At 46.5% G+C, this 23,338-nt stretch overlaps 2 protein-coding genes across 2 annotated transcripts; one reads left to right on the top strand and one right to left on the bottom strand.

Annotated features, from left to right (window-relative positions):
• Positions 1–188: 188 nt before the first annotated feature.
• Positions 189–12,030, top strand: polr3e (polymerase (RNA) III (DNA directed) polypeptide E). The gene is made up of 21 exons (XM_084485435.1): positions 189–311; positions 1,137–1,229; positions 1,483–1,533; positions 1,678–1,755; positions 1,880–1,995; positions 2,277–2,359; positions 3,125–3,232; positions 3,765–3,814; positions 4,406–4,525; positions 4,864–4,949; positions 5,079–5,123; positions 5,222–5,313; positions 5,508–5,628; positions 5,951–6,032; positions 6,405–6,464; positions 6,800–6,957; positions 7,627–7,688; positions 7,822–8,309; positions 10,301–10,378; positions 10,544–10,669; positions 11,116–12,030. Exons 2-21 carry the CDS (start codon positions 1,191–1,193, stop codon positions 11,170–11,172), a joined length of 2,100 nt encoding a protein of 699 aa, XP_084341561.1. The 5' UTR covers positions 189–311; positions 1,137–1,190; the 3' UTR covers positions 11,173–12,030.
• A 2,114-nt stretch (positions 12,031–14,144) lies between these two features.
• On the bottom strand, positions 14,145–20,334 carry LOC311366492 (cerebellar degeneration-related protein 2-like; the record flags this gene model as incomplete). The annotated part of the gene is made up of 6 exons (XM_084485277.1): positions 14,145–14,768; positions 15,244–15,469; positions 17,656–17,817; positions 18,349–18,497; positions 19,845–19,957; positions 20,256–20,334. The coding sequence occupies 6 exons, from the start codon at positions 20,332–20,334 to the stop codon at positions 14,145–14,147; spliced, it is 1,353 nt and encodes a 450-aa protein (XP_084341403.1).
• Positions 20,335–23,338: the final 3,004 nt, after the last annotated feature.

Raw genomic sequence — 23,338 nt, 5'->3', positions numbered from 1 at the left:
ATTGAGCCGCCGTTTCGTGTGGACATGTTATGTTATTTTTGACAAGCTCCGTGACCAACTCATTTAAGTTATATATAAAATAGGCAATGTCAGCAAAATGTAAAATATCCATCAGTAAAAATGCATTTGTTCGCTTTGCATTGTGGGCATCAGCGCCTCCCCACGTGTCTGCAAAGAGGAGTCAACATGGCACCAAGCACCACACCGATAGAGTTCAGCTGCTGCGCTAGCCTGGACTAGACACCGTACCGCTCACAGACACACTTGAATCTACGAATGAGATAGCAAAAGCTCTCCCGCAAACTGTGCAGGTAAGGCCGACACATGCCTTGGACACACATTTGAACAGAAAGACTGGGAAGTGGTTTATTTGGACTTATTTACTAGCGTATCACTAACGTCACACCGCCTCTTGTCAAGCTAGCGTCCACCAGCTATCAACCGGCTGTGTAGCTATTCGGATCACGTTAATCTCTGCATTCAGACTATTCAAGTTAAACATTAGACACACGGGTGTCTATCGTCGTCGTTGTTTTGTGGACGTCGTTTGGTAGACTAGCTGTTAAGATTGCCGGGTGCTCCGGGAACGGTGAGGGCCTGACAGTCTGAAGGCTGCCGCTAGCTCCGCAGGCTACCTAGGTGCCTATACTTCTTTACATGAGACATCTTTATATTATATTATATATATGCACGAACCAGCCCGGTTGTCTCAAGCTATTGATTATGTACATGACGTAACCTGAGAGACTGGTTTGATTTGAGATTGCAATGCTGTTTCATCATATGTTAAACTTTTACCTGTGAGCCACAACCGGCATTGTATTGTTTATGCAGTATTCGCTGTGGTTGATATTTTTTTGAATTATAGTCTTAAAGTCTTCTTCGTATTCGTTTATTTTGTCTTTTTATATGTTCACGTATGTATGTGGTAGCTAGTGGAACCATTTCAGTCTGTCTTGGTAAATATAGTCACCATGATAGGTCAACTAAGTAGTTATGCAGGTTGAGTTGCAGATGTCCAGGAATACAATACCTATTCTGTACAAGATAGGTCAGGGTGGCCGGTAGGATCACTTTCGATGGTTAATTTGGATGAATTGTTAAGTAAAATCATATCAATGTTTCATTCCATCTAGGTTAGGTCTTTGCAATCTGCTGCTTTGCGATTATTACTCACTGCCCCCTTCAATATGGCAAGTGGAGAGGATGATGACCCCGTTATAGAAGAGGTAGGTGCTGATATGTTAATCCATTACCAAACAGATAAAGGATTAATCAATGTTGGACTGCTTGTCAGTTCTCATAGTACTTAGCCTAGTTGTAGTTTCCATGGCTTGTAAGAAATCTGCAGTCTATTCTAAATTGGTTTGTTTGAGCACCGATGTTGAAAGCGTATGTTCACTGATCACATATCTTTTATAGGAGATCCATTTAGGTTTTTTGTCACAAATTGTGTTTAACTGGCTTGTTATGTTTGTTTAGATTGATGTCTATCTAGCCAAAAGTCTGGCAGAAAAGCTCTATCTCTTCCAGGTATGTTTTATTTTTATTTAACTTTGTACCTTACCTAAGCCAAGTTATCTTCATGGCTTTTGTTGAAGAAGACAACACTGCATTTGAAAAACGGGGAGTGAGGTGTTACTAAGTGTTACCTACTGTATTATAAATCCCTAACAGTACCCTGTACGACCATCGATGAGCACCTATGATGATGTCCACCACTTATCTGCTAAGATAAAACCCAAGCAGCAAAAGGTAATTAAGACAATTTGCATACCCTGGAAACCATTGCTACAGTGCTTGTGTACATCAGAATCCATCTTGGGATCGGCAGTTGGTTTAAATATTAATTTGAGGACTACTGTCTAATATGTCACAGGTGGAGCTGGAAATGGATATTAATACAATGAGCCCCAACTACTGCCGCAGCAAGGGCGAACAGATAGCTCTCAACGTGGATGGTGCTACCTTTGAGGAAAGCAACACCTACTCAACGTAAGTTTTGCCCTTGTCTATCCGTGACCTTTGAGTCAATTCACCATTTGGCACCACTGACTACGTTTCTGCGATGTTCTGATTTAGTTTAGATTTAGCCAGCTGGTTTATTATTAAGTGGATTTTGATAAAGTTATCCCTTTTTTTTATAACTGCTTTTATTACCCAGGACAACCTCTATCTCAAGAGTCTGTTTTTTTTTCCTTTTTTCTTAAATGTAAATAAACGTGGTAAATGTGGTGCGTTCATCTCGGTTTGAATGTTTTTTTTTTATCTTGCAGGAAGATAATGGACAAGCAGACGTTTGCCTCCATCCAGGCCACCACCAACACCTCCAGATTTGCTGCTGCTGTGTTCCGCAAAGGTGAGACGCTCGTTCACATTCTGTCCTGGAACCCGCTGGTCTCTGCCACTTACTGTGCATCTATGGGGACCATGGTGGCACATTCATGGCCTCCTAATGGCCTTCTAATATTTGGGTATCTTGGGTAGATACCCAAATATATAGGTATCCCTACCTATTCAGTGGGGTCCTACCTTTTCAGTGCAGAGCATAGCCGAGCATCATACTGTTGTTTAAATAAATATCTTTTGTCTTGAACGTATCGTTGCCTTCCTGTTAAGTACTGGGATATCGTTGTTTAATAGGGGTGTAACGATACACAAAAGTCACGATTCGGTACGTACCTCGGTTTTTAAGTCATGGTTCGGTATGTTTTTTTCGGTACAGCAGTTTTTATTATTTTATTTTTATTAAACAATTGGATTTTGATTTGATTTATTAAATTGTATCAAACAAATGCCTTACACAAATGGAAAGACATCAAATACAATTGAGGATAAAAACACAATAAAGTCCAGGACTTATTTTCATTGTGGTCCTCAAAACACAAAACATCCAGAACAAGACAAGACACGCTAATCAATAAAAACATAATTGATTAGCAATTGATTAACATATATTTTTTTTGTTCCGTTACATACCGAAATGAAACGTGCATCGAACCGTTAAGACAAACGGTAAAACGGAAAAATTTCAGTACGAATGTGTGTATCGTTACACCCCTCATCATTTAGTCGATATGTTGCCAGACGTACTATAAAGTGTGTGGTCTCTTGACGCCCACAGGGGAGCTCCACATCACACCTCTGCAGGGAATCCTCCAGCTGAGACCCAGCTTCACCTACCTGGACAGGGCTGACGGCAAGCAGCGGGAGAGGGAGGCGGCTAACGAAGGTGTGTGTGCACGTTCGATGACGTAGTGGTCCGTCGACGCGACTGTATTATCCAATGCCGCCGGTGTGACAAGGAGCCACTGTTCTGCCAATTTCTGCTCCCTTGTCAGATTTTGTTACCTAGTGGTTCTGCGCATGAGCATGACGCATTGACCCGCGGTGTAGTATTGGTGTAAAATATACATACTGTACCCCTTAACTCTTCAATAAAGACGTTATAATACAGTATCAGAGTCTATCAAATCATGCTACCCAAAAAGTGCTACCTTATGTGTTTGGTAGCGTATTTAATCTGTTGACCAACTGCATCTATCAAACAATGCTCCCACTACAGAAACATTTTGATACTGTATTATAACGTCTTTATTGGAGATTTCAGGGGTACAGTATGTGTATTTTACACCAATATTCAATAAGCGTCGTCATGCGCATGCACAGAACCACTAGGTAGAAAAATCTGATGGGTAGCAGAAATTGACAGAACACCACCAACCACCACGTGATGGAATGACTCACAGGTTTTCTGCCTGCAGGGGGAGACTCCTCCCAGGACGAAGCGGAGGAAGATGTCAAAGCCATTACTGTAAGCATTCATGCGCTGACACTCACGCGTATGAATTGGTTGAAGGGATGGATGGGCGGGGGGGTACTGTCGCTCTACTGGTTTTCACTCAGGCATTGAGATCATAATGGGAAGCCACTTTGGCAAATACTAGGGTTGGTGTCTTTTGTCGGTTCCATGAGATGAGCTGACGAGGATGGGAATTGAGAAGTCTGTGGACGTTTCATTGCCAAATCAGCATATTGGACATAGAGCTGTTCCATGTGTTGAGGGGGGGAATTACTGGGCAGCGTTATGCCTTTTGGTATGTTTATCTAGGCACGGGCTTATCAGCTGTTGGATTTGCATTATGCCACTGTTGGATTTGCGTTATGCCTCGTAGACTTTGGTAGTGGATGCCCCTCCCCAACACACACACACACTCGCGATGTAAAGCGTTTGGGTACCTTAGAACATGATGTCATTAACATATACATTAATGGCCTTTAGCAGCCGTGTTTATCCAAAGCGACTTATAATAATTACATTTGTAAGAAGAAAAATTGAATTATTAAAATTTATGTTTTTTAAAAGGGTTCATTATATATATATTTTTTGTATTTGATCCTCTAGGTGAGGTTTTCCCGCCCTGAGTCCGAGCAGGCCCGCCAGAGGAGGGTCCAGTCGTACGAGTTCCTCCAGAGGAAGCAGGCAGAGGAATCATGGGTTCACCTGCACTACCACAGCCTCAAGGTAGGGGGCGCCAAAACCCTTTAACATAAACTAATGACTCCACTCTGCTCCTCTCCAATGAGGTATCTGATCTCACAGTTTGTAGTGTCAGGACAAAAACAAATGGAGGTCTGTTACTCTAGCTCAAGGGTTTATCTGAGGAATAAATAAATGCACATCAATCGTTTGAACCGATCTGTATAGCCCAAGCACCAATTTACTGATCAATTAAAATGTCTGTTTGTTTTAGGTGTTATATTGGGGTTAATACACCCACCTCTTTAGGAGGGCACTTTGTTATTGCTGGGAATGATATGAATCCTCCTTATTGTTATTGTATGGCGCGTCCTCTTTTTCAGGATGGGCGGTCTGAGCACGAGAGACAGTACCTGTACTGCCAAGCTATGGATGCCTCAGATAACTCTGAACTGGTCAAAACTCCAAAGTGAGTACAGTGGATGCAACAAAACACACCCAAACAAACCTGGTGCACCCACCGTTGAGTATGAGTGTGTGGAGCCGTGGAGTCTGACCCCATTCATCAAACTGCCTGTCGTCTTCATTTGTTTCCCAGGGAGTACTTGGCCATGCTGATGCCCCCTATGGCTGAAGAAAAAATGTACGTATACACAGTGAAAGCGGTATGAATTTAAACACTGTGTGTGTGTGTGTATGTGCTTGTGTGTGTGTGCTGACTCTGCTCTGGTCCCATGTCAGTGTGAGGCCGACGGGTCCCAGTAACGTGTTGTCCATGGCCCAGCTGCGCACCCTGCCCCTGGCGGAGCAGATCAAAACGTTGATGAAGAACGGTGCGTGCACACACACACACACACACACACACACACACACACACACACACACACACACACACACACACACACACACACACACACACACACACACACACACACACACACACACACACACACACACACGATTCTACTCTTTGTTCATATTTTAAAGAATTGCATGGGAAGTCATTTGATGTATTTGATGTTTCCAGTTAAGGTGATGCCCTTCGCCAACCTCATGGGTCTCCTTGCCACGGGCATCGACTCCACTGCAGTGCTGCGCTGCATCCAGCAGGTGGCGCTGCTGGTCCAGGGAAACTGGGTTGTCAAAAGGTAAAGAATGCCTGTGGTCCTGAGTAGAGGACAATGAATAGTATTTTCGTGTTTCAATTAATGAATCGATATCCGTTGTGTTGTTCAAATGTTACAGTATTAAATGTAATTTCGATAGGCTAATCGGTACATATTAAAACACAAGTCACGAGTCTTGAAGTCAGCTGTTATGGGATGGAGGAAAGTACGAAAGTAATGCAGAGTGTGTCCAGTATGTCACGAACTAAAGCTCACCATCTCTCATGCATTATGTATTAATGTACGGCCTGTAAGCCTCTAGCACCGTAAGAGAAGTAATCTGGATGTTCTTTTTCCCCCCCAGTGACGTGTTGTACCCTAAAAACACCTGCAGTCCCCACAGCGGGGTTCCTGCAGAGCTTCTGTGTCGGGGCAGGGACTTTGTGGTGAGCGGACGTTGTTGGCACATAGGAAACGCAGTCTTGCCGATATATGACATAACGATGAACCAGCAAAACTGAAAAACGGTCCCTGCGAAAGGGACAGGGTTCAGTTGGGTTCAGTTGTTGCAAGGTTATTGCATCATTTTTGTGTATTTGTCGGAATAGCATAGTTAACATGCATGTCTTTGCTTCACATGACACGATGGCAGCCTTTAATATTTTCTTTGTAGTGACTCGTTCTAGCATCTGTGCGTATTACAATTAACATTTTTCGAAGTCGTGTCCTTCCCTCTTGTCCAAGCTGTTTTTTTTTTTGATGGCAGCCCAGACCGACCCTCAAGTCACCTTGTCTCTTCCTTTTTTGCCTTCTTTTAGATGTGGAGATTCACACTCGAACGCTGGTTGATGAGGAAGGAGGTGGCCGCCATTATCAAGGTAAAAGAGCGCCACTGTATAATCTCCTGGCAGTGCGATTTTTTAATAATTGAGTGAGCCTGCCAAATCTATTGACAGTATTTGCCACAGCTCGAAAAACCCCTCTCTAGGGGCAGGATGTTCTCGCGGGGCGGGGTGTTAGCCGTCCAGCCGCCTGCCGGTAGACATCCTTGATGCCTCACCCCTGTCGGCTCATGAATAACTCCGCTCTACATTCAGTGGCAGTCCCTTAGGATGAAAGCGTCTGGGGACGTTTTTTTAATTTTTTTTATAGTCGTTCTTTCTTCAGTCGTCTGCTAAACGGAACACAATGTCCTCCTCTTTGTGTTCCCCAGCTTCCCCCAGAGGACGTCAAGGACTTCCTGGAGCACATGGCGGTGCCGCGCATCAACCGCGGCTGGGAGTTTGCGTTGCCTAGCGACGCCATGTTCATTAAGAAGCACACAGACGTGACCCACAGGCAGCAAATGCTGTGGCTCGGCATCCAGAGCAAGTAGGTCCCCCCCCCCCCCGCTGCCGCAGGGCTCCCTCGGTCCCCGGAGACCCGGCTACATGTGAACACTAGTGGTGGGGGGAAGAAATCGATTCTGTTCGTGTATCGCGATATTTTGCACACGCAATTATATCGATAGAGTAGTGCAAAGTATTGCAATATTAAAAAAAAAAGTTTGTTTACTTTAGTTTACTCTGATAGCATGTAGTATGTTGACCAACTCCTTTTTCTGAACAAAAATGCCAATGTTCCCAAATGAATTTAACATTTTGGTTGATGGCCTTGCAGCCAACAGGACTGGACTCTAGCAGTACACATTTTTGTTTATTCTTCTCAATTTCATTGAAGCTCTAAGTTACTCTTATTTATATGATTATTCTCAGGTTTATGTTACTCTATTATGTCTGCTTTATGTTACTCTCTTGTAATTAAATAATTGTAAGTTATGTGCTGGGAGCTCAGCATTCACGTGAGAGGTCTCCTACTATGGTCCTGAATGTTCAAGGTCAAAGTATTTATTATTTTTTTTTGCACTTCAGTTAATGTGTAGAAGATAATGTTGTTCACAGAATTAAATGTGACATTTGAAGTGAGTGGATCAGTCTCATTTTCCAATTTTTTTTTTGTAATGCCTTTGAATAATATGGCCCAAATGTCTTCCCCTCGCAGGTTGGAGAAGGTTTTCAATTTCAACAAGGACGACTTCATCCCCAAGAACGCCCCGGCGCAAGGTGTGTATCGATGCGTCTGAGTCGTTCCTTATGACGAAATGAAATGCCCTTCACCGCCGTGCCCCAGCTGAAGCCTGTACCCCCCCCCCCCCACCCCCCTCCCCGACCACCTCATCCCCCCCCCCACCTCTAGAGTCGGTGCACATCAGCGGGGAGCAGCGGCTGAAGGCGGCGCAAGAGCGTGCGCGGCAGAGCCAGGCGTCGCTGCAGCGCACGCTCCTCGCCAAGAGGCAGGAGGCGCAGCCGGGCGGCGACGTCCAGGTGAAGCAGGAGCCGCTCAGCGACGGAGAAGACGGCGAGCAGCCCATGGACACCTCCTCCTCCGCCTCCTCCTACTCCTACTCCTTCGCCAACGGCGGCGTCGTCAACGGCTACTCGGGCGCCGGCTCCTCCCCGGCCGCGGAGCACGCCAACGGCACGGCGCCGCCCGCCGAGCTGCGGGACTTTGTGTCAAAGACTTTCAAGCGGGACAGCGTGCTGACGCTCAGCGAGCTCAAGAGGCTGTTCAACCTGCACCTGGCCTCGCTGCCGGCGGGCCACGGCAGCGCGCTCATGGCCGTCTCGGACCGCATGCTGCAGGACGCCATACTGCTCAGCCAGTGCAAGCAGATCCTGGTGCCGGTGAGTCGGGCCTTCCGGGGGCTACACCGCCGCCCTAGAGTCGTCGCCGCGATGTGTCGCCACTAGCCGCCGAGAGATCGGAGTCTCGTGTTTGAGGTTTAAAGGCGCGCCGAGCGGTGTCGTCGTATTGGCTAACTTCCTGTTTGTTTTTGCAGTTAGTACTCCTCCATCCGAGCCATGTGACCACATGTTTTCCTGCCAACTGAAAGGCCACACCGATGTAAATGGTTTTTCCCGGTTGCTTCAGCTGCTCCGCCGTTGTCAGACAAACCGAAGTCCTGCCGTCTGCCCGTCAACGCACGGCGAGGCCCGCCTCCTTTTTGTACTTTATCCTGATTGGATAAAGTAGGAACAGGATACCAGAAAAAGCTAATTACATTTGTCGGAATATGTAGCTATTTAACATTTACTTTAACAAATTAATATTGCTTAGAGCCCCTTTTTTAAGTCATAAATAATTAAGCGGTTTATTAGGGGAGGTGTAGAGAGGAAAACGTTATGGTTTTAGTATGAAATCAACCGTTTTAATGACTACAATACCAGAAACTTTCTTCCCATCGTTTACTCCTCGCCACCATGTGGTCAGACTTTTGTTGGGACTATCGATACATCCACCATGACTGAATCATGTGTCTTTAACGGCAGAACCCTGCGTGTCAGTGCTATGTGACGTCAGGCTCACCTCACCAACGGTCCCCGTAATGCACCCGACTTTTGAAAACAAACAAGGCGCTTCTCTCTCTCTCTCTCTCTCTCTCTCTCTCTCTCTCTCTCTCTCTCTCTCTCTCTCTCTCTCTCTCTCTCTCTCTCTCTCTCTCTCTCTCTCTCTCTCTCTCTCTCTCTCCTCTCTCTCTCATCTCTCTCTCTCTCTCTCTCTCTCTCTCACCACCAAGAGGCCGTGGTGAACCGCCGGTAACCGTACGCCCCGCCTTTTGTCTGGCCCCAGAATAGCCCGACCACTCACGCTCGCTGTAAGAGGAAAAGGTCGTCTTAAAGCACACCTATCGCCTTTCTCCAGGCGGAACAACGGCTCCAACGGTCCCCTTGCCTGCGGCGCTTGCGCTCTGTGAGAAGGAGGCCAGGCCAGTCGTGTCCCCCAGCCTGCACGGAAACTGGCATTCTCCAGTTCCACGGCCCCGCAGAAACCCGACGCCGCTCTGTCTGCAGTGCAGTGCACTGTGCTTCACCGGCCTTCGTCTGGCCTTCACCTGTGCCCAGGTGGCAATTTAGTCCTGTTAACTCAAGTTCAAAGCCTCTGTATTGGTTGGTCCTTTTGTTTCTGAAGGTGTGTTGTTTTCTTTGTGGGTGTGGTGATTGCTGGTGTGGTTTGGTTGGTGCCACTCCCTTTTTTTTTTAAAAGTTTTCCTAAGCGATGGCAACCAGGAGACCAGAGTCTGGTCCTGGGTCTTGTTCCCCTCGCGTTGAGAGTTGACTCAGACTCAGGCTCGGAGGCTGGAACGGCCAGCCTTGTTGCGTAACCGATAAATTGTCCCACAAGCCAAAGCCTATTACCCCCGCCGGCGTGGGAATAATCTCAAGGGTTGGAGGAACGCAGGCGAGGGTAGATCTGGAATCATGTTCCCTACTGGCGGTCTTATCTGGCGATGTACAGCAGGGGCCGGTCACGCTTCAGTCTCGAGTCGGAGATGATGCTTTTACACCGAGGGCACGTGATGATCCTCCATAAGCAACGTACAGCAGCAGGCATCTGCCTGCTGTTTGTGTTGCTCCTCTCCTTGGCTTGCAGAGCAGTATACCAAACGCTGTTGTCGGTATAGTCCTGGTCCAATCGCTGTTATGCAATGGCATTGAAAGACGAGTGTGGTTGATTAAAGGTACTTCAATGTCCGTCAACACTCGACCACTCCTCTCCAAAGATAATATTGATCAAAATGATTGCGATCTGGGCTGGTCATGATTCATTCATGAGGCTTGGTTACACACGCATATAAATAAATATCTCTCATTTCTTTTTTCCCCCCATTTTCTAGTTTCCTCCCCAGAGCACAGCGGCCCCTGACGAACAGAAGGTGTTTGGTGTGTGGGAGACGGGAGATGCACTGGACAAGGTGACCCCCCCTCCCCTCCCCCCCCTGAAGTCTACTCTAGACTGTAAAGCAGAATTATTAAACCATGGTTTTGTTCGCTTCTTTCGATTTTCCCCCCCTTCACTCAACGGGGTGCACGTGATCACGTCGTGGGTGCGTTTGTTTTTCGCCCCTCGTTCTGCGCAGCACCGCCGGCTGCTCTACGAGCTGTTCTCGTCCAACTTCCGCGTGAGGAGGAAGGTGATCCAGACCCGCCTGGCGCAGGAGTTTGGAGACGACCTCGCCAAGACGGACGTGGACCGGCTGCTCAAAGTGAGTCCCGCGTAACACTGCCTAACACTCCTAACACCGATTTTCTCAAATGCAACGACATGTCACGATTCGTCCAGTCAAATGTAATCCCCGTAGAGGAGGGCAACCGTTCTCTCTGCGTTAACGGAGGGCGTGGTCACGCGGCCGATCGTGTTGCATGGGCATGTCTTAACGAGATCGAAATATATCATCTCTCTTCTACTCCTTCTAAATGATCCCCTTGCTTCAGCATTTCCATCTGCTTTGTTTTTTTGTTAAACCCTCCTGTTACCCGACGCGTGTCCGTTCTTGTCTCAAAGGAACTGGACGGATCCCAGATAAGATTTCCGATTGTGTAGGCACTCGCCTCGCCCGTGCCTTTTTACTGGGCTTGTTGTTGTTGTTGTTGTTGGAGCTGTGCGTGCTAACCATCCCCGCTCTGGTTCTTGTTCTTGTGCTTGTGGCAGGAATGCTGTGGCAGCCTCAGCGGGTGGTGGTACCTCAAAGGAACAACACAGTCCTGACACTAAGAAGACCCCCCCCCCCCCAGCCGGCTCACCTTGCACCCCCCCCCCCCGCAACCCCTGGAGCTCATCTTCGTGTCGGAATCCAATCATGGAACAAGAGGCGGTCACAAACGCTCTCTCCCCCCCCCCTCCCCCCTCCCTCTAAAGATCCAAGTTTTGGGTGTGATGGAAGAGGCTGGAGGGGGGAGGAGACGTGGACGACAGGGCACTTCGCTGATTGGCCTTTACTCGCGGCAGAGCTTAATTCTGAGTTCTGATTGGGTGCGTGGCGGACCAGCAGGGCCCGACATGCCCCTGTGTGATAGTGAGTGGTGGTGGTGGATATCAAATGAAGTATGGATGTGTGTGTGTGGCTTATAAAGAGAAGCATTTCGATTACAGACTATGTTAAACAGTGTTTATTGAAGCAGGACTGATTAAGTTGAACGGTTTGACAATTCAGAGTGCGTGCAGAGTATGTTCGATTTTTCTCCTGCCGAGTGGCCTTTGCAAATCTTTATCACTCATTCTGCTAGCTTGCCCAAAAATCACTCAGTGATGCCTTGAGTTTGGCATGGACAAAAAAACTGGTTCGGTTTCATCTCGTCTCTTCCCTTTCACCTCTAGACAAACTTATGAACACAGTCATAGCATCGATAGTGCAAACGGCCATATTTGAAAGATGCAAAATGGGTTTGTGATCGTGCCAAGCTCATATTGGGGCAACCACTGGTGAGCAAAATTCTTGCGTTCAGGGTGTTCAGGTTGCCACGTAGACGGTTGAACAGAAGATGCCACAGAAGACTCTGATCGCCTCGCAGAAGTGCGTCAAAGTCCTCCAATGCTCATTTATGTAATAAACGGACTGATAACCAACTACTTGCTGCTCATGTTCATGCCCTGTTACTGTTACATTAAATGTAGTCCTCCATATACTGCATCATGTTCAGTAAATGTGTTTACTGTGTGTGTGTGTGTGTGTGTATATATATATATATATATATATATATATATATATATATATATATATATATATATATATATATATATATATATATATATATATATATATATATATCACTAAATGAGTACAACAAATTGGAAGTTATATTTATTTAGTGAATTGAGTTTTGGTTAACTTGTCAAAAACGCGAACATTTCACGTGTTAAACCTGTGACATGATTTATTGTAGTTATTAATATTAATTGTAATTACATGGACTTTTGATGCAGGTCCAACAACTGAGCAATGCAGACAAGTTAAGGGTGAGTGTTGAAACACGTGTTTCAGTTATGTGCTGCTATCCTGGGTCTCAAGGGAAGTTCCGATGTACTCTGCAAGTAATCACTAGCAGAGGGACTGAGTTACTTATTTGTCATTTTATTTTTTTGAGTGAGAATCTAGAAGATATTCAATACATCCACCTGACAAGTTAATCCTTATGAAAGTTGCAGTAAGCTCATTTTTGGATTTCCATTCAGGAACAGCAACCATGTTCCTACATGGATCTTTTTTTTTTATCTTGGCAGATAAATAGAGTGAATAAGCTAATTAGTGTGAAACATGCCAATGTACTTGAGTCTCTCGAGGAATTCAGTAGCCAAACCAGAGAAGACAACGCAGTCCTACTTGCTAGTGCCATGACATGTGATTTACGGATTATTTTAGCAAATATTTGTTGCAAGCATTGCAGTCCTCGGTTCAATAATTCAAACAGCACATTTTAGTTTGTGTCCATTACTTCTACTAGAAAGGAATCAATTGAAGTCAGTTGTTTTTCCATGTGCAATTCTAAAATGAGAATTGAGCATTTATTGATTTCCAAGCATTTATCTTCAAGTTCATTCATACAGCAAACACTTTTCTATGCTCTTCTCAGCGATAGGCTGCAGACAAGGTTATGAAACATTCAAAAACATTCACTAATTGTATAATTAAACTAGACAGGAATGCTGTTGAACAAATAGGTCCATGGTGTGACTTCAACGATAGGAATCACACGCGCCATGATAAAGCATCGGTAGAAGGAACGATCCCCAGTGCAATTCTAAAGTGCATCTCATGGTGATTTTAAAGAACAAGTCAAGAAGCAAAGTGCACCACTATGTTACAGCATTACAATTACGCCAAGCAGGTTTAACAGGCCACATAGACAATTAAGTCGCCTGCATTAGAAATGAATTGATATGTGTCTGACCAGAGACATTACAGTAAGTACACATACGATTATACTTTAGATTCCTTAGAAGCTCCATCTAATGCACTATAATCCAGCCGACAGAGCTGATCCTATGAACAAATATAAACACTATTTCTGGGAAGACTCGACAAGTACAGTTTATGTATTCATTAGAGCACCATAAATCCCCTGTAATTCCGGTCTGGTAATATTAAAAACATTCAGACAGTACTTGAGACATCTTGACACAATGTGTGCAGGTGTACCTTCAGTTGTTGCCAAAAAGGTACACCACAAAGTCAGCCACCGTGGATGTCAAATGTTTTGCTTCACAGTAGGTCAAAGAAGCAAAAAGGATAAGCTACAGCTCAGTGAGTTTTTTTTTTTTTTTTTCTTCGTCTCAAGAGGCTCCTCTCAACAGAATGTCCCGAGGAGCTTATTGGCTGTTAGTCAAGTAGTGCTCAGTGGCTGAGGTAGAGCGATGGTTCGATCAGGAAGACGTTAGGCACTGGTGTTTCTGTGCAAAAAAACAAGACACGAGACATATCCCTCGTTTAAGCTGGTGTCGCCGTCTTGGTACTCCCCCCTCATCGCTCTCATTCAACCTCTAAACTCTTTTTTTTCTTTTTGTGTTCAACCCTACAATAGGTTCCAGCGCGGGGCGCTGGCATAAGAGTCAATAACAATAAATAACCTCCCTGTGTGGCCGAGTGTATCAGCGCAGGCTGTACACAATGCTTTCATTTTTTTTTTTTATACATTTTTTTTTAGGCAAACGTGTAAAAAAAAAAGAAAAAAAAAGGAAGCTGATCAGCAGCAGGGCGTGGAACCTCCCCTGGTCCCACTTAGGTCCTCTTTGGTTCTCTGAATACAGTCGAAGATCTCCTGGAAGAGAGCCTTGTACTCGGGCTGCTGGAAATCGTCCGTGCAGGCGGTGGCGGCAGCAGCGGCGGCGGCGGCGTGGCGAACGGGGGTGGCGGAGGCGGAGGCGGTGGCGGTCTGGATGGCCTTGTGGCTGTGGCCCTCGGCGTCGGGGCCCCGGGGCGGCGGGGCCCCGCAGCGCTGCAGCAGCTCCTCGTACTTCACCTGCAGGGCGCTGTACTGCGCGTCCACCTCGTTGAGCAGCGAGATGCCGCGGTACTTCACCGCCTCCGAGCGCCGCGCCCGCGCCCGCTTGGCGGAGACGCCAGACGGCCTGCGGGGCGTGCCACTGCCCGCCGCCGCCGCCATCGCCGCCGCCAGATCCTCCCCGTCGTCCTCTCCGTCATCGTTCTCCCCGTCGTCCTCCTCGTCGTCCTCGTGGTTGAGGAACAGTGCGGTGGGCGGGGCCGCGTGGGCGTGGCCCATCCCGCGGCCGGCGCACCGGGCCGAGCGCTCCGTACGCCAGAGCAGCCGCAGCTCCGCCGCCTCGCACTCCACCTCGGCGAGCTGGGCCTGCGGGGGGAGGGGGGGAGAACACGGTCACGGAGGCACGTGGGGGGGCTTTGGTCATTAGACACATCGGTGAGGAACTGGTCGGGTAAGGGTAGGTTCCAGAGATTGGGGGATCGAACCCAGTACCTTTCGGCTGGAAAACCACCCCTTTGGGAACAAATACTACCATTTAAAAAAAGTAGAGCACGACCAGTACTGGATTTTAGGGGCCGATATTAGGGAGTAAAAAAAGAACCAATTACAAACCAATTAAGGAACTAATTACCTGTAGTATGGGGAGGAGCTGCTAACTTTCACACTGAATGTGATGTCAAACTATTAGTGTTGGGAGTGTACGTGGATGTGCTCAGAGTGATTACGTTATGGTATAAATCAACACCATTTCAAAAGTCAAACATATACTCCGCCGATACGGATACATCTGCGACGTTCTGACTCAAGCGCCAACATGTCTGGCCACCAAAACCCTACTGACCCGGCACCCCTCCATCACGTCCAGCTGCCGCTCCAGCGCCGCGTTCTCGTTGGCCAGCACGTCGGCCTCGCGCTCCGCCTCCTCCCTGCCGGCCCTCTCGTTGGCCAGCTGGGTCTGGAGGGCGCGGAGGGAGCGGCGCAGCGACGCCTGCTCCTCCTCGCGCCACTCCAGCTTGGACGACGCGGCGCGGAGGTCGTCCGAGGAGCCGCCGTCGTGGTCGCGGTACCTGTGAGGAGACGAAACCGGCTGGGAGTGAGGAAGTGCATATCAGACACGGCCGTGGTTTGACTTCTTCTGTCGTCGACCCTCCTTTCGGCTGTGAAAGGCGTTAAAGCGAACGTGGTGTTACCACGTTTGTGCATTGGGTGACATGCGATTCCTTTTAAGCACAATCCTCCGCACCGAGGCCTTTCTGTCAAAGCAACAGTGTTCAAAGCAAAATGTGCCACATAAATAAAGTGAATGATTATGAAGAATTGTATTCTTTCGGGATGATGCCACAATAGTAGTGTATGTAATGTAATGGCTATCCATTATCTAACAGACTCAGACTTTTGTTGGCCTTATTCTAGACCAAATGCTACTCATATCCGACCAACGCAGCCCAGGAAGTGGGTTTTGCTCTCCACCGCCAACAAGCCAGTGACATTGCGGATGATCCGGTGCAGGGCAGCTTTTCGTGAAACGGCAAACAATCGCCGTCCTGTCCGCAAAGAGTGTGCCGGTATAAAAATAAACCAAAAAAACTGACGAGGGAGGAGGGCACAGGGAAGACTAACAAGATAAGGGGATGAAACGCATGGCAGAACGCCAGCCGAAATCTAGCCATCTCTCTAAACAAGAACCGAGTTGACCAGCTGGGGGGGGGGGGCTGAGAAGATTAGCCTACCGCTGAGCGATCGATAGGTCGAGATGACACGGGAATGGAAAAAGATTGTAGAGGCATGCTCTGCTCCTCCCTTCCCCTCTCTACCCAACAACACTGGACTTTGACCCGAGAGCCTCAGACATATCCAGGGCACAGCGCTGGCCTACAGCTCTTCAGCCTGAGGTCAGTGGGGGAGTTGGGCCATATATCTCTTGTGTTTGCCTGTCACAGACTTCCTCTCGGCCCCAAATAAAGACATAAAGGTGGTTCGGTAACAATGACGTAACAACAACGTCATTTACAAAACTATACACGCCTATGTCTCCTATTAGTATGTTTGAAGATTGAAAAGGGGAACACTGCATTGCTGAACTTAGTACATAGCGAATGTTAATTATTGCACTGTTCAAAATGCATTTCTTATTTTATTGACTTGTGCAAAATATTTGGTGGGTCCTGGGCCTGTACATAGGGTCACAGCGTGAAAAAGGTTTGGGTACCCCTTCCCTAGTCTCACAGAGTCAACCTTTCCGTATGTGAAAGTCTGGCACACAGCCTTGATGAACTGGGCCATGGACCGCCTACTTGTCAGACAGGTCTTGATTGACATGCAAACACGACCAATCATGGAGCATACGCCGGAAACATCGCTTCTAGAAAAAACGACCTGTGGTGGAACAAATGTTATTGATAATAGTTACCCAGTGATCTATGAAGAACATATGATACACCGTCAGGCTGAACAAACGCTTGTGAATAAATGAATGAACCCCATTCACCCATTCGCCCGAGCTACGTCTACATTACTGTGTGTGACGATGCTGACAGCCAGTGAGAATTGGGTCTTGAGTTTCTTCCAGGCACAGGCACGGCTTAACTTCCAAGCTCCACGCATCAGCTGTTCGGGACGGGTCACATGGTTGCGCCGGGCCAATGAACGGGAGAGAGGCTGAGACCACCTATGTCCTAACTGGTTTACACGGAGTGGCCTGGAAGTACAGGCCCGGGGTGGGTAAAGACGTGTCAAACGCCAAGACGAGTATTAGGCTTAGTTTGTCTAGAGGAGGGCTTATGCCGGGGAGGATAGGAGAAAGGAATTACTGGGTCACTACGGGTCACAGACTCAGGGGGTCTAAAAAATGTCCTACTCCATAGCAAATGCTCATCACAAGTTACCAGAGCCCTAAATGTGCTCGCTCTATCTGACAAGCAACCAGCAAATGTTAGCATTCATTTTAAACCGATCCATGATTCAAATATTGAAATGTCTAAGCCATTAAGCAGCAAATGGGTTGCATTTTTGCCTGATAAATTATCTCCAGGGATTTATTGAATACAATTAGATTCAAGTAATTTCCTGATTAATCAAATAATCGTAACGTCAACATTGACTGAATGGAAGGGTTGGATTGAAGGGTTAGGATCAGACCTCACCCCTGGGGGTCAGACCCCTAACCCCACTGAAGACCTTACAATAAGAACTGACACGTCACCCCCCCCACCCACCCACCCCTCACCCTTCTGGAGGGAAGCGTGGGTCTCACCTAAGGGTGCTCTGCAGCTCCTGCAGGCAGGACACGCTGTGGGTGCTGCGGGCGTCCCCGGGGGGCACGGTCCGCTGGGGGGGTCCGCTGGTCTTCACGTCCTCCAGCTCCCGCTGCAGCTCCTCCGCCTGGCTCTGCAGCCCCTCCATCGTCTCCGTCAATCTGCCCGGGGAAGGAGAGGGAGAGACAGTGAGTCCTCCCCGATCACCGGCCTGCCACTCGTTTGGTTGCTTGCGTCAGCTAGAAAAGAGGTTAAAGTTCCGGTCTGAAATGGTCCCGGTCTTCAGCCCTTTTACGATCGATCTTTTACACAGAATGTTGAGGGAACCTCAACTATCAACCAACAGCCAACTCGCCGCTGTGACACTCCTCTATTACATATTATATTGGATTTGAAATTACCTCACTCAAAACTGCCACTCTTGCTCGTCTTTAAATTGCATGGCACTTTAAAAACCGCTTAGTTGAAATAGCAGAATGCATTTTCTGCCGCCCCATTGAATCCCAAACAAACTGCTCAAGCTTGACTCATTGTGCACCCAAGTCCCTCTCGCATTAAACCCATCCAAAACAATCCCTGACAGGTGCATGGTTCAGTAGAGCAGCAGGAAGAGTCGTTTCAGCCTGAGAAGAGCCAGCCCAGCGACAGACTGGCCGCCCAAGTCCTCCCAAGTCCTCCTCCCTCCTCCTCACCTCTGGATCTTCTGCTGGGCGCTGCGGTTGTCCAGGCCCAGCCGGTGGTTGGTCTGCTCCAGGTCCCTGGAGGAGGCGTCCAGCTGCTCGTACACCTTGGCATGCTGCTCGTTCACCTGCCGGAGGACCTCCACCTGCTTGGTCAGGTACTGGGGGGGGAGACGGAGGGCGAGAGAAGGAGAGAGAGTGGCGAGAGAGGGTTAGCAGAGGATGGAGAGGGCGTGCATGCCGGGGCGAAATGCATAAAGAGAGGAAGACGACCGGAGGGCGGGCTTAACATATTTAGTGAGGACAAATCTATGATAGTGGAAAATAACTTTAATCCTATAACGTAGTCGATCACTTTACTACTACTGATACGAAAAGAGAAAGGTCTCCTTGTTTGTCCTGTGCATGTCGAACGAAGGCAACACACACACACACACATGGAGTGATGAAACATGTCTCACATCATAAAGAAATGTGGGTGCAATCACAATCCCGCATTCAAATGCCATGCAAAAACCTTTGCTCTTCCACATCTCCTTCCAAACGGTTCCACGCAGGACTACTAAAGGGTCAAAGATCACCATAAAACGATAAGCAGCCACAAAAAACTGCGAGCACAGAGCGATGTCGACGACGAATGCGATTAGCCTAAGTCGGTACGGAAGCTCACCATTCATCATATTATATAATCATTCAGACGACGGCGGATGGTCCGAGATTAGATTAGCCCCAGACTGTGGCCAACCACGAAGGGGGACACGTGGAGAAGGACACCGTGTCTCTACATGAACACACCGACTCTCTTTTCCCACCTTTTGTACTCTCACAAGTACATTTTATCTAATCAGCTGAGGAGGACATAAAACGCTTAAAACTAAAAAAAAAAAAACTGATATGGCTAACCAAATATGGCTAACTACATTGTGCCAGCTGAAGATCTTACAGTGACGATTGTTTTTATGTGATATACACTCTACAACAGTGTTACAGGGACACTACATTGTCACTACAAGGCGTCTGAGCAATAGGTCACGGTGCCAGGAACCCTTCCAACAGTGATTAAACACTTCCCCAGGGATTGGTGTTAGTATTAGGACTAGTACCAGCCATGGCTGAACACGACAACAACAACAACAACAACAACATGTTAGCTTGCATTTGTCGTTTAGGTTTAATCAGCATCATCTGTCTTTTGAAAACTATAATTAGCAGCCACAGTTATTTTTTACATGGTTGAATATTGGGAAACCAAGGCAACAATATCTGCTATACAAAAATGTGTGACTGATATGAACACATGTTACTGGCCTTACTGGTCTCACATAGGAAAGGTGTGGACTTTGCCCGTTTTTTTGTACAGAAACACACCATTTTCGTAATGAATTACAGCCTTGGTCAGCCTCAGTTATTGACATTGAGGATTATTTTCAAAACGAATTACCATTCGGCTTGCGGTTTTACTTGTGGACGGTGAAGCTCAGTGATTTTGCAGCAGGGTGAAGCCATACCTCTATCTCCTGTAGCTGCTCTTGGTTGGTGGAGTACATCTGCTGGAGGCCCTGCTCCAGTTCCTTGTTGCGATCCAGAAGAGTTTTCCCCAGCTCTGCTGCCAGGTGCAGATCTGCACAAGGGGGGAGAAAACCGTTAAAACATGAGAGAGATGAGCAAGATCTAGCTCAATGAAATTTCCTTAAATTGTGCATGACAAAAACACAGCCACCAGAAATAAAAAGGTACTACACATTCAGGAAACGTATGCATTCTGCCGCATACAGTACGGTAGTCTACGTCCTGACACCTGCACGTCCAATAGCCGTACTGCGTTTGGTAATTGTGCGAACTGCATCAAATGCAATTATTTACTGACATTATTGAGACAAGTGCATTTGCAACGAAGGAAGAACAAAAGGAACCGGTACCGTGTTCAAGGTCTCGCTTGTCATACCACGGCTCCTCTTCGTTGATTTCGAATTCTTCCTCCTCCACGATCATCAGCATCCTGAATTCACACACGCAACACCGGCGTCGTTGTAATTAAAAAATATATATTTGGTGTAAGAAGACGACCATACAAAACGAAAACTGAAATGTTTGCCCTTCCAGCTTCCCCGGTATCAGTCCAATCCAGGATGAGCCCTCAGCCGGCGTGCGCTACACTAATCGACGGCGTCCCTCCCCTGGCTTGCAGGGTACAACTGAAGCCCGGGCAGCAGCCACCGTGCTCTGTGATTGGCTCAGCGTTTGACAACACGTTACGCACGCACGAGAAGCTGCGTGTCGCGGAGGTAGATCAGAGGGCTCTCCATCTAGTGGGCTCGTGCGAAGCCCTCATCCCCGCCCCTCGAATTGAATAGCCTTGCCCATATCCACATCTAATCGTTAGATATTTTTGATTAGCCCGACATATAAGAAAACAATAAATAAAAAAATAAATAATAATAATAATTATTATTATATATATTGTTTTTTTTAATGGTAAATCATTTTATGTTTTGTTTTTATGGTTTGCAAGTCATCCGGAAGAATGGTATTAACTACAACTGTGACAAAGGAATGTCTTTCTCCCATGTTGCGTCCGATTTTTTTTTAATAATTGACTTCTTGCTCTCAGTCTACTGAGAAATTCAATGGGTTATATTCCCATCACACAAAAAAATAGGTTAATATATTGTATGTAGCCTACATACAAATAAAACTCATTCTCATACTTTTTTGTGTTGTAAGATGATGATGATGAATCTGTATATTTGTCTCAGACATAGTTTAAAGGTTAACAGAAAAATGTATGTGGACTACAAAAATCTGAAGAACAGTAGACCTATGTAATAGCCTAACTGACCAGGAGTAAGTACATCATATGAATATATTTAAGTTGAAGCTTCATGGTTGCACCGTTGCATGGGTCGTAGTCGTAGACGGATAGAAGTCTAAATAAATTGACGTAGGAATGAAAAACCCATTTGACCACAGGGTGGCGATATTTTTTCAAAGATTGTTTCAGAGCAGAACCGCATCTCGACATTTAAATTGGAGTATCTAAAGGAAACTGTAAACTATATAAATAACAGGAACAATTGTATTAAGTATTAATTAATTAATTAATTAATTAATTGTATTATTTTATTTTTCACTAATAAAAGGAAGTGCATAGTAGGTTAAAGACCATGGCCGTTAACATCTGAATAATATTCATATGCCAATTACAACACAAATAAGTATTTGACCACATACACATTACAAAAGTGTAGTAGACATGGAAATTATTAGTTTCATTACAACACCATTGCATTTCCAGTTAGCCCCATGCACAAACTATAGCAAAATAATATATAATGTATTGAGGGACTGTAAAAAATACTTGTCTTCAAACAATCAGAGTACCACTTCATTAATGTTCTTGCTGAAAACAGACAGACCTCAGCTGGACTCTGCTGTTAGTGGTGCTGCGTGGCAAGCCCTACAAATTAATTATTATTTTTTTATGTGTGTTGCTGTGACAATTTATTATCCCCAGGGAAGAATTAAGCACCTATCTAATCTTATTTGATCAATAAAAAAATCTTGAGATCTGGTTATGGCTTTCCCCCATCACGTGATCAACCACCACGTGTCCATTCATGGATCATATATATATATTATATGTTGTGACACTTTTGTGAATTACAGCGTTTATTTGGTCATTATGTAATTAATGAGCAGTTAACATACGTGATAATTACCCTTACATATGTGTTAATTGTCCATACAGCAGTGTTAATTGATCACATGCGTTTGTTATCTGGATAAACAGAAACGGGCTAAAACAAAGCCTCACCGACCGGCAATCTATTGTCCTCGGGCCCCGAGACTCCTTCACATAATTGAGTGTGAACTTTGATCAATCTGCTCATTCACGTTTGTGCTTTCACCGGCGAGCATGCAGGGGACCTGCTCCAGATACTGAATTTCGAAAAAAGAGAGAGAGCCGGGCCTCTCCTCCACAGCGCCAACACAACACGTCCCGGATGCTATCGCTGCACAACATTTGGGCCAGCGGCGGCAGGAAGCTGGTGATAAATTATCTCCTGCTGTCGTCCCACAGGGTAGCGGCTACGGAGTCCCAACCTCTCTCATCCGTTCTCTCTCTCTCTCTCTCTCTCTCTCTCTCTCTTTCTCTGTCAGTGCCTATGCCTCTGCCTCTCTCTCTCTCTCTCTCTCTCTCTCTCTCTCTCTCTCTCTCTCTCTCTCTCTCTCCCTCTCTCTCTCTCCCTCTCCCTCTCTCTCTCTCTCACACACCCTCTCTCTCTCCCCCTCTCTCTCTGCCTCTCTCTCTCTGTCTAGGTTCTGATGGTAAGGCTAGCCTAGCTAAATGAGGGCAGATGCTGGGTTCATTTCCTGTGATGCATCACTCTTTGATGATGCAACGCTATGTTTTCTGAGGCATTTATTTGTACGCGATTTCACTCTTAGTAGTACCCGTATACGTTTCAGGAGATTCATATATCCACTCTCTGCCCATCTTGATTTCAACCATCCATCACTTCTATCAAGGTGTGACGTGACCTTGATTGAGGATGCAACCAGAGAAGAAAATGACAAAATAGTTGTCAGCTAGAGTAGTTGTCGAATGTTGTGGCACACACTAACACATGCACACACGCACACACACACACACACCACACAAACAAGGGGAACAAACGTGCAAATATACTCGCATGCACACACACACACACACACACACACACACACACACACACACACACACACACACACACAAAGACACACACATACAAGAACACACACATACACACACACACACCACACAAACAAGGGGAACATATGTGCTGATATACTCGCACACACACAAACACAAACAACACACACACACACACACACACACACACACACACACACACACATACAATATCACTCACACACGCACACACACATACACACACACACACACACACACACCACACAAACAAGGGGAACATACGTGCATATATACTCACACACACGCACA

The sequence above is a fragment of the Micromesistius poutassou genome (genome assembly GCF_964030765.1).
Source record: "Micromesistius poutassou genome assembly, chromosome: 21".
Taxonomy (NCBI): domain Eukaryota; kingdom Metazoa; phylum Chordata; class Actinopteri; order Gadiformes; family Gadidae; genus Micromesistius; species Micromesistius poutassou.
The sequence above is the reverse complement of the archived record's forward strand: the minus strand, read 5'-3'. Positions and strand labels throughout refer to the sequence as shown.